This window comes from Topomyia yanbarensis, chromosome 2 (assembly GCF_030247195.1).
Source record: "Topomyia yanbarensis strain Yona2022 chromosome 2, ASM3024719v1, whole genome shotgun sequence".
In the NCBI taxonomy this organism is placed as follows: Eukaryota; Metazoa; Arthropoda; class Insecta; order Diptera; family Culicidae; genus Topomyia; species Topomyia yanbarensis.
The window spans coordinates 208,527,656-208,540,806 of NC_080671.1; the positions used below are offsets into that span (position 1 = coordinate 208,527,656).

The following is a 13,151-nucleotide window of genomic DNA, read 5'->3' on the forward strand; positions in this document are numbered from 1 at the left end:
ATAAAATATACCATGCTTTCGGACAAAAAATCATCTCTTCAGATCAATCAAAAGCAACACTGCCAGCAACGCAACCATCTGGAAAAAATCAGATAGAAGGTATTACCGACGATTCCGCCGGGAATCCTACCTTTGGATATAGGTTGGTTACCCTAATTGAACAGCATTATTCTTGTCAGGAAAGTTCAACTTACAATAGCGCCTATTTATAATTTGTTGTCTAATGTTTATCAACAAAAATAAAAAAAATAACATTACTATCCAAAAATTATGCACCAATGCAGTCAAATAATGATCGACTGGCTCAAAATGTTGACAGTAAGCTGGCTCAAGATGGCGTCTTCGCATATCTCTCCCTAGAGGATAACTATATATGGTTTAGCCACTTAGGTGCGAGTGTGTGCAAATGACAACGTTATCGAAAATCGATAACGCTTATTGCATCGCCCGGAGACGATGTTGCTCGTATAGGATAAGAGCAACAACTGATTTAAACGTTTCGTTTCGTTTTTTTATTTACGTGACTTTAAAAATTTTCATTCGTCACGTACTGATTTAAACGGACATGCGTTGCTTCTATTTATGACTTTTCGTGTTTCATTGAGCAACTAAGCTGCCCTCTCTTGACGGCTGTGTCTGAGAAATCTGCCTCACGAATGGTAATTTTCCAGTTTTTCGTGAACTTTTTAATTTTACCAATTTCCAAAAGTCTCTTTTATTGGGGAGATATTAAATTATTACCAATATTTAAGTTAGGTGTTTCTGAATCGGTTGGTGTATGAATGAATAAAATCCATCTAGTAATATCGGAGTTATAAGCGTGCAAACCTTACATATTTTCGTTACATGGGAGATGCTAGTTTAGATTTTAGAATGAAACAAACTTAAAACTTTTAGTACTTAAGCACATTGCATAACAGTCAACGAAAGAAACCTTTCTCCTTTATTTGCTAACACCTCGCCTAACACCGGCTGCGTTGGGCGAGTAACGATTCGTCCGGAATTCCTCCGGAATGTTTGTCGAGAAGTATGTCCAGTCACAATAGGTTTGTTCCAGTACACGGGAGTTGCTCCGGAGCAAAAAAAAAAAATACTTGCTCCCTTTTACTCCGGTTTGCTATCAGAAAAAAAGAGAAGAGAGCACAAGAACGATTTTCTCCCCGATTGCTCCGGAGTGCTTCCAGTTTCTCCTGGTACTGGAACAAACCTAATGCTTGGTGCACCTCCAGGAAGGTCCACATGCTGCAAAAAACTAAAATAAAATAACGAGCGTTTCCAGAAGAATTCAAATAAATCAAAACCATCCAGAAACAAATCCACACTTTCGATTTTCCTGACATGAATTGGATCATCAATAACGAATGCATCGAAATTCATTCGAACACATGAATAGTTCTTTACTATTTCGGAATATTTCCAAAATTGGTTTCTCGGTCTTAAGATATATAACGCACATCAACTGAACAGTAGCCGTTTTTGATTGACAACCACTGGGGCAGACGAGCGCACGGTCTATTAGAAGTGCAGCAATGAAACACGTCCTGTGGCCTGCTCCTATGAAGGGGGACGCTGTCTAGTTAGTATTTCGTACCAAACATCAGCTGGACCGGACATGATTATAACAGTTAAACAGCAATAAATAATATCTTTTACAAATATGTCAACGACTAGTACACGAGACATGCGCAACCACTTACTCTACATTCTCTTTTTGGGGTAAAGTATGCTGGACCGAGGCGAGATGTTGGGTACGCGCAAAATATGTGATTTGACAACCACAGCCTACCCCTGCTTCTCTGCTGGAAAATGCATCCCCCGTGCAATCCATTGCCCTAGCAGTTTTCAAAGAAACCGGTAAGTGTAAACTTCTCAGCTCTATCCTACACTCTCTCAGAAATAACAATTATCTGGGCTAGAAATTGCATTTATCTTTATTACAAGAAATGTTTAATAAACTAATAATTTGCGTACAGTAAATGTCTTATACTTTACGCGACACGAAAAACTTACTTGCTCTTTTGCATGTTTATTGTGCGCTGATATCCTATGGACTCTGTTGTGTTTATGAGGACACATAATAAACGCGTGGTTATACATTTAATGTCTCTTTATTTTCTCCCCTCTCATTCGCCAACTGTGTTCCCAGATACAACATAACATTTTCTCCTTTTCTCAAAATCAAGACAAGTATTATATAAAACATTTACTACATATCGTAGTCTTGGTATTTTACAGGCACTTTAGATTGACGCCTAGGACGTATTGAAACCCCCACAGTTTCTGTCATACGAGTAGGAGAGGGTTCGGTTTGCTTACGGTTCACTTCATCTACTCCTTGTAATTGAGTTCTTCCTTCAATAATGGATGTTAAATCAGTCGTACTTGTAGCGTCCTGTATACCTGTAGAATTTCTCTGCCCACTCTGCGGATTACTCGAGTCTTGGTGGATCCTCTTCAAGTGCGAGGAATTTCTGCGGAATATCTCTCCTTCCTCAGTTTGAATTGTTACGCTGCTCCCATTTCTACCGATCACCACTGCCGGTTTTGCATGAAAGTTCGGAGCTAGCTTGTTCACTCTATGTTGGTTTTTCATAAGAACCTGATCTCCGACACCGATATTTGATTCCAGTGCATTGACCCTTTTGTCCCGATACATTTTTGCGTGATACTTGTGAATCAGGTCTCGGTCCCTGATCTCATCCCTTAATATTGAGTTATCGCTCACTTGTGGAAACTTCTCTCTGAACCTTCTGCCGAACATTAACTCGGCTGGTGATACGCCTGTCACAGAATGAGGTGTGACCGTGTACATGTACAGGTATTCTTGTAGACTACGTTCCAAAAGTTCTCCTTTCATCTGTCCAATTCTTAGCGCTTTCAGGATCGACCGGTTTTGCCGCTCCACTTCACCATTTGCGGCTGGCCAATACGGTGTGGTGTGAGCAAGTTTGATTCCGTTATCTACGCAGAAATCCCTGAACTCTTGACTGCAGAAATTAGCTGCGTTGTCTGTAGTCAACACGTCTGGCAGTCCAAGCCGAGTAAAAATGCGCTCCAGTCGCTGTATTATCATCGCAGATGTTGTGGTAGACATTATCTCCACAACACAATACCGGCTATAGTAGTCTACTAGAACAAAAAGAAATTTGCCGTTAGGAAGCGGCCCGAGGAAATCCCCGCTCAGATGACTCCAAGGCTTCGCTGGCATAGCTCGAATTTGAAGTGGCTCTGGATTAGGACTCCTTCCAACTGCTTGGCATTCTCTACACATTTTGCACCTTTTCTCCACGTCCTTGTCTATTCCTGGCCACCACACGGATGCTCGCAATCGACGTTTCATTTTATTACTGCCTGGGTGCCCGCTATGAGCAAGATCCAAAACTTTTGCACGAAGTCGTTCCGGAATCACTATTTTATTCAATCGCAAAATAATTTGATTCATACAGCATAGTTCGTTTTGAAATGGCAGATATCGCTTCAGTTCACTGCTCCATTTTCCTGAGTTGATTGCATCACGTATTTTCCGGAACTCTTCATCATCTTCTGACCCTTGGATGACTTCCGTCATCGACATCGTTGTCGGTAAAGCGCATTCAATAGTGGCACATAGATCGCTTTCACAATCACGATCACTGCTACGATATGCACTACATTGCGCTAATCGCGACAACGGATCGGCTATATTAGTTTTTCCAGGAGCATACACTAGTTTATATCGATATCCTTGTAGTTGAAGCACCCATCTTTGCTGACGGGCGTTGGGAGCGGAGTCGACAGAAAATATTTTGACCAACGGTTTATGATCTGTGACCACTGTGAAGTCTTTCCCTCTCAGATACATCTCAAAACGGCCTATTCCCCAGTAAATTGCCATTGCTTCTTTATCTAACACCGAGTATTTCTGTTCAGTTTTAGACAAACTCCTACTAGCGTAGCTGATTACCTGCCGTTTACCTTCATCACTCTGCAGTAGAACCGCCCCCAGACCTGTTGCGCTTGCATCGACGACTAGCGTAGTATCGCTTTCCGCGTTGTAGAATCCCAGATGTTGCGGATTGGAAAGAGCGTCCTTAATTTTAACGAATGATTTGTTTGCTTCGTCAGTCCACTGGAATTTGACTCCTTTACGTGTAATTTCGCGGAGCGGCGTAGTGATAGTCGACAAATTTGGGATGAATTTGCCCACATAATTAACAAGTCCTAAAAAGCTACGTACTTCTTCTGATGTTTCTGGACATCTGAACGATTTAACTGCGCTAACTTTCTGCTCAGTGGGTAATATACCATCTTGTGATAGCTCGTGACCCAAGAATGTAACGCTCTTCCGTCCCCACTGACATTTGTCTTCGTTAATGGTTAGTCCACAGCTTATTAGTCGCTTCATGACCGCAGCTACTCGTCTATCGTGCTCAGCCTTTGAACGTCCGAATACTAAAATGTCATCGATAAAGTGCACTACTCCATCCAAACCTTTAAGGATTCTCTCAAGCTCTCGTTGGAAAATTTCAGCGGCACAATTCATTCCAAACATTAATCTTTTGAAACGATAGTACCCCTTCGTAGTAACAAACGTAGTGATTTCTCGTGACTCCGGATCGAGTTCCAACTGATGAAATGCTTGGTTTAAATCTATCTTCGAGAAATATTTACAGCCATCCAAATACGGCATCAGCTCTTCGAAAGTAAGTAATGGATGGCGCTGGGGAATGATAGCAGCATTTGCTCTGCGCATGTCCACGCATAACCGTACTCTGCGTCCACCATCTTTAGGTGTCACAACCAAAGGGGATGCCCAGGTGATCTTACCTGTAACTGGTTCGATAATACCTTGCTCAAGAAGTTTCTGGATTTCTTCATCCACAGTCTTTTGTAACGGTATTGGCAATCGTCGACATGGTTGCTGTACCGGGTATATTTTCCGATCGATGTTGATTGTCACCAACAAATCCTTTGCTTTTCCAATTTTCACTGATTTTTCTTCCGTAATCTTCAACACGTCGCAATTGATTTTCAGCACTCCAAGGTCAATTGAAGACGTTTTTCCCAGCAAGCTTGCGCCTTGGCCATTAACTACGAAGATTTCACTGTGCACGGTTAAAGATCCGTGTTTTATATCCGCTTTAAACATGCCTTTCACGTGTAGCTTATGATTACCGTATGCTACCAGTTTTTTCCGTGTTTCGTTCGTTTCAAAACTTACTTTACATCCATTTTGTTTTAGCTTATTCCACGTGTACTCGTCGATCAAATTAACCGATGCCCCTGAATCCACCGTCCACTGTAGTGGAACACCACCTACTAGGCACTTAACTTTGGTGTTGTATTTGTCGTCGCTTCCACTGCTGAATTTTTTTCTTTCGCGCGTCGCGGTCGAAAATATGTGGTAGATATCACTCGCGTCACTCTCATTATCGCTTACATAATCTTCGCACTCAGAATGTGACTCCTCTTCAGAATCCGCTACTTGACGCACTTTCTTCTTTTTATCCACGGCCGGTTTCTTCGTTTTGCACAACTTTTTAAAATGTCCAATCAACCCGCACTTGTCGCATGTCTTCTTACGGGCTGGACATTTCTTGTCATTCGCATAATGTCCCGACGACCCACAACGGAAACAACGATGAGCAGCACTTTTCATTTCACTTCTCACTTTGTTTACACTAGCAGAATCTTCGCCAACGGCCTCCTGTTGGTTCGAGTTGATCGTTTCAAGCACTCTCCCTTCTTCGATTATGTTTGCTAAATCAACAAGCCGCTTTTTCAAAATTGCTTCACGCAGCGTATTTGAGCAACTTCCATCGAAGATTTGTTCTGTTATGCGCATATTCAACGCGTCACCATATTCACACAAATTAGCTTGGTGTCGCAACCGCCTCGCGAAATGAGTAACACTTTCACCTTCTTTTTGAGTCATTTTTCTAAACATTGCCCGCTCATGCGGAATACATACAATCGGTTCAAAATGTTGGTCCAACAACGCGACTGTTTGTTTATAAACATCGCTTCCTTCAGGAACAGCGGCATCACGATTTGGGTCATCGTAATATACGTCTTGCACCTCAAGACCCGCTAGGTGCAGAAGCAAAGCTTTCTTCTTTCCAGCAGTCGCTGCAGCATTGCAGTCTAAAGAAAGCTCGAACGATCGCTTCCATGCCTGCCATCTCCTTCCCACCGATGAAGTATCTACGATCACAAAAGGTGCAATGTTATGATTCATCTCACTCGATCCTGTTCACTTGCATATATTTGTTCTTTTTTTCTGTTTGGTTTTCACCTCTACCGCGAACACCAATCTTTCGACGCCACGCCGATAATTTAATTTTTCTCGCCTTTCCGCTTATCGGGCTACTTCCATTCGACCGAATTATCGCGATAGTGCAATCAAGTTATTGTTTCCGTATATTTACCACTCTTTTACCCATCAATTCGTCGCCAAAATGTTGTGTTTATGAGGACACATAATAAACGCGTGGTTATACATTTAATGTCTCTTTATTTTCTCCCCTCTCATTCGCCAACTGTGTTCCCAGATACAACATAACAGACTCGTTCATCACTTGTTTGTGACACGCACCAGCTGATCATCTTGTTTCAGGAAATTTGTAAAATCTCATTCCAACGACATTTCTCTTGCAAATATAAAATCTTTCAATTAAAAATAATAGATCTATTATATTATCTTGTTTTCCTTCGTGTTTGCTTTATCGTCTAAAATTACGATTCAATATAGTCTGCCGCTGCTGCTGATAACACCGAGCCAGTTCAAGAAACGGAACGGTGTTAGTGCGCTGCTTAATAGGGAAGACGAGAATCCGCGACCCATTCTCATATAATTAGGTGTTCCTGGTACATCACTAATCACCATTTAATAGAGTAATTTTGCCTAGCTTGGTTGTACGATTGAATAGGGCATTGGTGGGAGGTTTTTTCCCTGGAACGAAGATTGTTAGAACATAGCCATTCAAAAAATATATTTTGTTTACCTCAGTCCCTCCTCCGGTGTAGCCTGAAACGGAAACATCACGAACAAATACGTCCACTGATAACGAGCTAGCTGGGCATCTCAGAATGTTGTCAACGTCAGACCGAAGCCAGTGAAAAAACGGCCAGTTTGTTTCACTGCACGTTAATCGTTTCTGCTGTTCCTGGCGCATTATTATATTCGAATGCGTATTACAGAGCGAGCCATTTGCATAATACAAAGGGTTCTGCTTCGGAGCTTGATGACGACGCTCCTCGCTGCGCTCTACAGCAGGAACAGAACCTGATTAAGCAAGACTGTCGGCTGTCCCTATCCGTTTGCTAATACTGAAATCGACCCCGGCGATTTTGTGGCTTCATCCAGAAACTGGAACGGTAACAATTCGTAAGTGCCGGATGCCGTTGCACCGTGACTATTTTCGACAAAAAAGTAAAACTTCCACAAAATCACAACATGTCAGTTTGTTTGTTTACAGTCACGAATTAGGCTTTACACCAACCGACATAACCCCACCAATTTAACTGGATAAACTTCCTTTGACAATTCTCGGTGGTTTGTTTACATGGGAGTTACGTGAGTTCGAATGAAACAGATGAGCACCCGTTGCACTCGAACTCACGCAACTGACAGAGTAAACAAACCACCGAGAATTGTCAAACATGAGTTTCATTCATCATGAGTTCATTTGTGTCGCCATCTTGTAGAATTTAACCAACGGAAAAATTCATAACAGTGCTGCCGAAACATACTTTTCGAATTTCAACATTCTTGGTTTGGTGAAAAAAATATACACCATTCTTGCAATTTTAAGTTATAAAAATCATAAAAAAATCAGGGAATTGCTCTTGGAAATGTAAACTCTTTCGATTAAAAATAATAAATATAGGTGTTAGGTTTGACGAGAAAGGTCTATTGATGCAATACTAAAGCTGTACAAATCTGCATATACTCGGTAGAGGAAATCGCCCAACATTTGCACGGTCTGGCAGGGAAGCGGTGTTAGATGTAACTCTCTGCTCTGATAGTACCGCGCATGAGTTGGCAAACTGGCTCGTCCGAACGAGTTCGAACCGTCGTTAATTGATTATACACACTTCATCTTTTGATAATTTGGCGACTACGTTTTAGTTCCAACTATTGAAGCTTTAAGTGACTTGGATGAGGACATAGATAAAACAAATGTCAGATACACAATTTGGCTTCCGCAAAGGCAAAGGGTCGAACGATTGCCTTGCGTTGCTCTCAACAGAAATTCAAATGGCATATGCTACACAGAAAAAAAATATTTTGTAATATTAAGTTTATTTTCATGCACATATTTGGAGCATGAATATAAATGTAAAATTAAGGTCCACCAAAAATCCACACGACTTGTCGTACTTTCTCCAGCGAATTTCATTATAATTCTACACGTGGATTGAAAATTACAGTTTCTTCAAACGGAAAACCAACGCACTTCAATGTATAGAAAATTGCTGTAAAATGAATGACATGTAATATTACACGAATGAAAGTGTAAAATTGTATGCTTTTTGATGCTCCAATAGACCTTTCTCGTCCGACCTAACCCCCTTTTTTCTTATTTTTATTCAAAAGACTACACATTTTTAAGAATATTGCCGTTGAAATGAGGCTATTTGGAGCTATCGTGATTTTTTAATGATTTTTTTAAATTTGAAAAATGCAAGAATGTTGAGTATTTTTTCACCTTTGCAAGAATGGTGGGACTCAAAATGTGCGTTTGGGCAACACTGTTTTGAATATTTTTGCTTGAGTTCCTGGCAACGCGGCAAATGAAGTGGTGAGTCGCGGTACAAAGTTCATTGGTTATGTAAACAAACTAAAGTGAACCTCTCGGTGGAGAACATTGCATGATAATGTTTAACCTCACTTTTTTGGCAGTTCAGAGAGATTGTTTACATGGTCTTGGAATTTTTGTTGATTCGATCATAGTATGAGAAACTTGGTTTGGTTCGCTGCCAAATGTTAACACTTTCCAAACAAGGTCGCTCAGCTGTAATTTTTTATTTGATGTCGGCATCATACATTGTTATGTTAAATTTAACATTTTTACTTTTCTTGTACATGATTCATTAGAAGTAAGGAATTTTTAGCCAAGCATTTGAAAAAGCCCACTGCCAAATGAAAACAAATCGAATTTTCATGTTCTCTATTAAAATCCTGGGACGAAACCTGTGGAAATATGTTTTCTTTTTCTTTTTTTCTGTTCATTTGATCTCTTGTCGTGCATAGCCACTCTTTCTTCCTCACATATTTTAAATGGACTGGCTACATTTGACAGTTCCCCCTAACTGTATTTGACGGTTCCCTTTTGCTGCATTTGACAGCTCCTCCTGGCTGCAATTGACATTAGGTTTTTTCGTATCCACACGTCACGTCCCAGTTAAAAACTATCTATCTGGCCATGTGCATAAACATAACGCAACAATGGATTATGAAGAATTTTGATAATGATTTTATAACAAATTATAAAAGGACCCGGCTGATATAAAAGTCCTAACTAGCAATACGCTTATTATAAAATGATTATAAATGATTATTGTAACTGATTCCAAAAGGATTATAAAGGCAGTGAAATACGTACTCAATGAATTAAGGGGAGTGTCTGATGTAAACAATATGCGCAATCAAACTAAATAAAACAGTATTAAATTTTTAAATAGAATTATAATGAATTCGACCAAAACTTCTTCTGCCTTTTTCTCAAGGTTTGCGTTTGGCAGTTAGACCCTTTTGAAATGTTTCAAATGTTTGGGTAGAATTTAGATTATTTTATTGTTGTTGCGATCAATTTCATTTGGTTTGTTTTGTTCACAATGTTAGTCGCACAGCATTTTGGTGATCTATGGCAACTGATGACCTTTACACCCCATACTAGGTCCGCTCCTGTTGCAGCTGTTTCGCCCCGTCCGGCACCGAATCAACCGATGGTCCAGCCTGCGCCGCATTCGTCTGTCGCTATGCCTATGGCAGGGACTTGGATTAAAGGCTAAAAGGTCAGCTACGGCTTGTGGTGTTGCTGCAATCGGTTTGCCTTCGGCCACGTTGGACATTCGGCTAACGGGAATATTCAGCGATTCCGATTCGAAGGAAGTTGCGCCAGTTGCAGACTGCTTCGGTTCAGCAATACGCTCCGGTATCGGACGAAGCTAACACTCCGGCAGGACGAAGGTTCAATGAGGGGCTCAGGCATAAGTAGCAGAGTCCTTGCACTTACTGCTTGTCGAGTGAACAATTCCGACGAAACCACTGCCACTCTCGCCAAGTTTGATCACCGTCATAAGTGCGACGTCAGCGGTATAGTGCCAGGAATAGTCGAGAAGAGTGCCAGGACTGACTTGCCGAGAGCTACAAGATTAAATAGCAGAGCGTTTTTAAAGTGACCGTAGTATAACGTAGAGGCTTTAGGCAGATGATTTATTCAGCAGAATAAGATAGCAAAATTATCCAAAACATAAGAGTTGGCTGCCGAAGTGAATCCACACACATCATCACCTGCAGAGGCAAGCAATATTGGAACACAGCGAAATTCCTCACAATGAATTGACCTCGTTAGATGAAATTCCAGGAAGTACAATTTTTATAGCATAATTTAATCGACCGAAATTGTAGTCCTCAGCCGAGAAAGAGACTGATAGGGTAGCAGCAGCTAGGAATTTTCTTTCGAAAGCTGGCAGTGGTTTCGCGTATCCTGCGCTAAGTAGAGAGCGTTAAGACAGATCACCGAAGCATGTCAAGTGCTATCAGATGAGAAAAAACGTCGCATCTGTGACCAGTACGACAAGGACGGTCTGCTGAGCAACGGTTCCGTCCGGTACCACCATAACACACGGCACCGGCGACACATATATTCACAACATACTAATTACTTATCCTTCCGAAAAAGTAAATAAATTGACTATGAAATTTATCATTCGCTGCCTAGTTATTTCGTGCCAATTTGAACAAGACAGCAGATAGCTTCTTTGCGGTGCCAAAATGATGGCAACTCGGGATATAATATAAATTTACATATAATTTCTCCTCCCTGATATTCTATCAGAATGTATAATGCTCTGCATTATTATCACTCCAATCAAATCCTTCTTACTCCTTATCGTCAGTGCCAAGCGCTATTTTGCATTTGCCGGCTAAATCAACGACAATGCGATAATCGACGAAACTTTTGCTGTAATGGAACTTGAACACGAATAATAAATTAAGGTTACCAACCATCCTTATTTTAAAGGACATGTCCTTATTTTCGAGGTTTTTGGAAAGCGTCCTTATTTTACTTCAAATGTCCGTATTTTTAGTCTCAAACCTTGGCATATACAGAGTGGTTCAACATGATGGTTTTAACAAGGCATGTCATTTTATTGTAGTTTAGTATTGTTTGCCACCACAGTATGCTCACGATTTTCAAATTATTCAACTATATTTCGAAAACCAGCGATCTGTGAGAAATGTGTTTCGTGCACTCCGTCCATAATATGGTCGATATAATCGGCCAACTAACTCCACTATTCACCATACAATCAAAGAGTGAAAGTTGCAGTTCTCGTTATTGGATGGTTAGCGAACAAATCGACCACATCCAGCACGCATTGAAGAAAACATTGACATTCCCATTGGAAACCAACTTAACTCGACTAATTAGCCAGATACGACTTGAAATACTCGAATCCATCATCAAAAATTGGACCAATCGAAAGGATTACCTCAAGCGCCAACATGGTCAAAGTTTAAAAGAAATTGTTTTCAAACAATAAATGGTAAAAAATGTTTTTCGATCGATAAATAAACATTTCGCGATTTACTCCATTTTTAAAATTTTTGCGAGATCAAAAAAACGTCATGATGAATCACCCTGTATTAAATTATTCAGATCAACTTTATTCCAAGAGAATCAATTTCAATTGTCAATTTCAAATACTTCCAGCGATTGTTTTTGTTAGTGCATACTCTCGGCGACTCATTCCATTCCATTCTTTTACTCAGAAGTAACCAAATTTTTTTGGATAACTAGATATAGCCAAAGATGTTATCTTCGTTCAATATTGGCACTACACCATTCCAATTTGTCTCCATCAAGATTCAACGTCCCAGTTCAACTGCTGGAACATAAGCCAGAATCCCGACTTTTTCACAATTCTGGCTCAAGTGACAATTGATTCAGGCTCCAATTCCGAATAGATTTGGCAGGGATGTCCTTAATTTGCTCTCAGTCCATTTGGTAACCCTAAATGATTGTTCCACTCGAAAGCGATAACCTTGTTGTCCTCATGTTTGCAGCTATCATACGCTGGTAGGCATTCTGACCAATGGAAACTTTCTTCGATATGGGCATTGAACGATCAAAATCATTTCAACAACTTATCATCGACCGAATTCGTTACCTATAAAGTTCAGGTAAACTTCACCACCTAAAAATGAATAATCAATCGGATCATCTTGTTAGGAATTAACCCACGAGCAAACAAACAAATGTGTACAAATGTGATAAGGATCCATCATCCAGAAAGCAATCGTTTTATAGCCCAATGCTTGATCTTGCGATTCAGCATATGCCACCGGGTTTTACATCCAGCGCCGATTGGTCAATGTATGAACCAGGTTACCATTGTTCCAATCCTCATCCCTCTTGAGTTGATATTCTTTCAAAGAGCATCGAAAGTATTCAAGTAATGTAAATTTTAAAAGTCCGTGTAAACAAGTCTTAGGTAAACAAGCACACCGAAACTGTCAGAAAAGTGAGGTTATACATTTTCATACAATGCTCTATATTTTTGACAGGTATATGAATGAATCATTTCAGCATCAGTGATGCCAGGTCTATTTAAACAATAGCCTGCAGTAAAAATATAAAAGTATGCAGATTGCTACAAAAATCTTCAATAAATGCGACGTAGAAATGTAGTATGTATATAATTTAAATGATCAAAAATGTTGAAGGCACCAGCCAGGTGTATAAATTGGCTGGCATAGGCTTTGTTCTGCTATATATGCAGATCTGGCATCCTTTTAGTATTTCCCACAGGAAATTCATCCAAATGGTGTAAAAATATGGGGAAACAAGGCAAGATAGGTATTCAGAATATGGGGTTAAATGAGCAGCTTGCACTATTTTTGATTTTTTCAATAGTTAGAGGTACCAAATCATCGCGGC

General features: G+C 40.3%; 1 protein-coding gene across 1 annotated transcript; it reads right to left on the reverse strand.

Moving 5' to 3' along the window:
* Positions 1-2,206: 2,206 nt before the first annotated feature.
* LOC131680006 (uncharacterized protein K02A2.6-like) lies at positions 2,207-5,914 on the reverse strand. Its single transcript, XM_058960742.1, has one exon. The coding sequence runs from the start codon at positions 5,912-5,914 to the stop codon at positions 2,207-2,209; it is 3,708 nt and encodes a 1,235-aa protein (XP_058816725.1).
* Between the last annotated feature and the right edge of the window lie 7,237 nt (positions 5,915-13,151).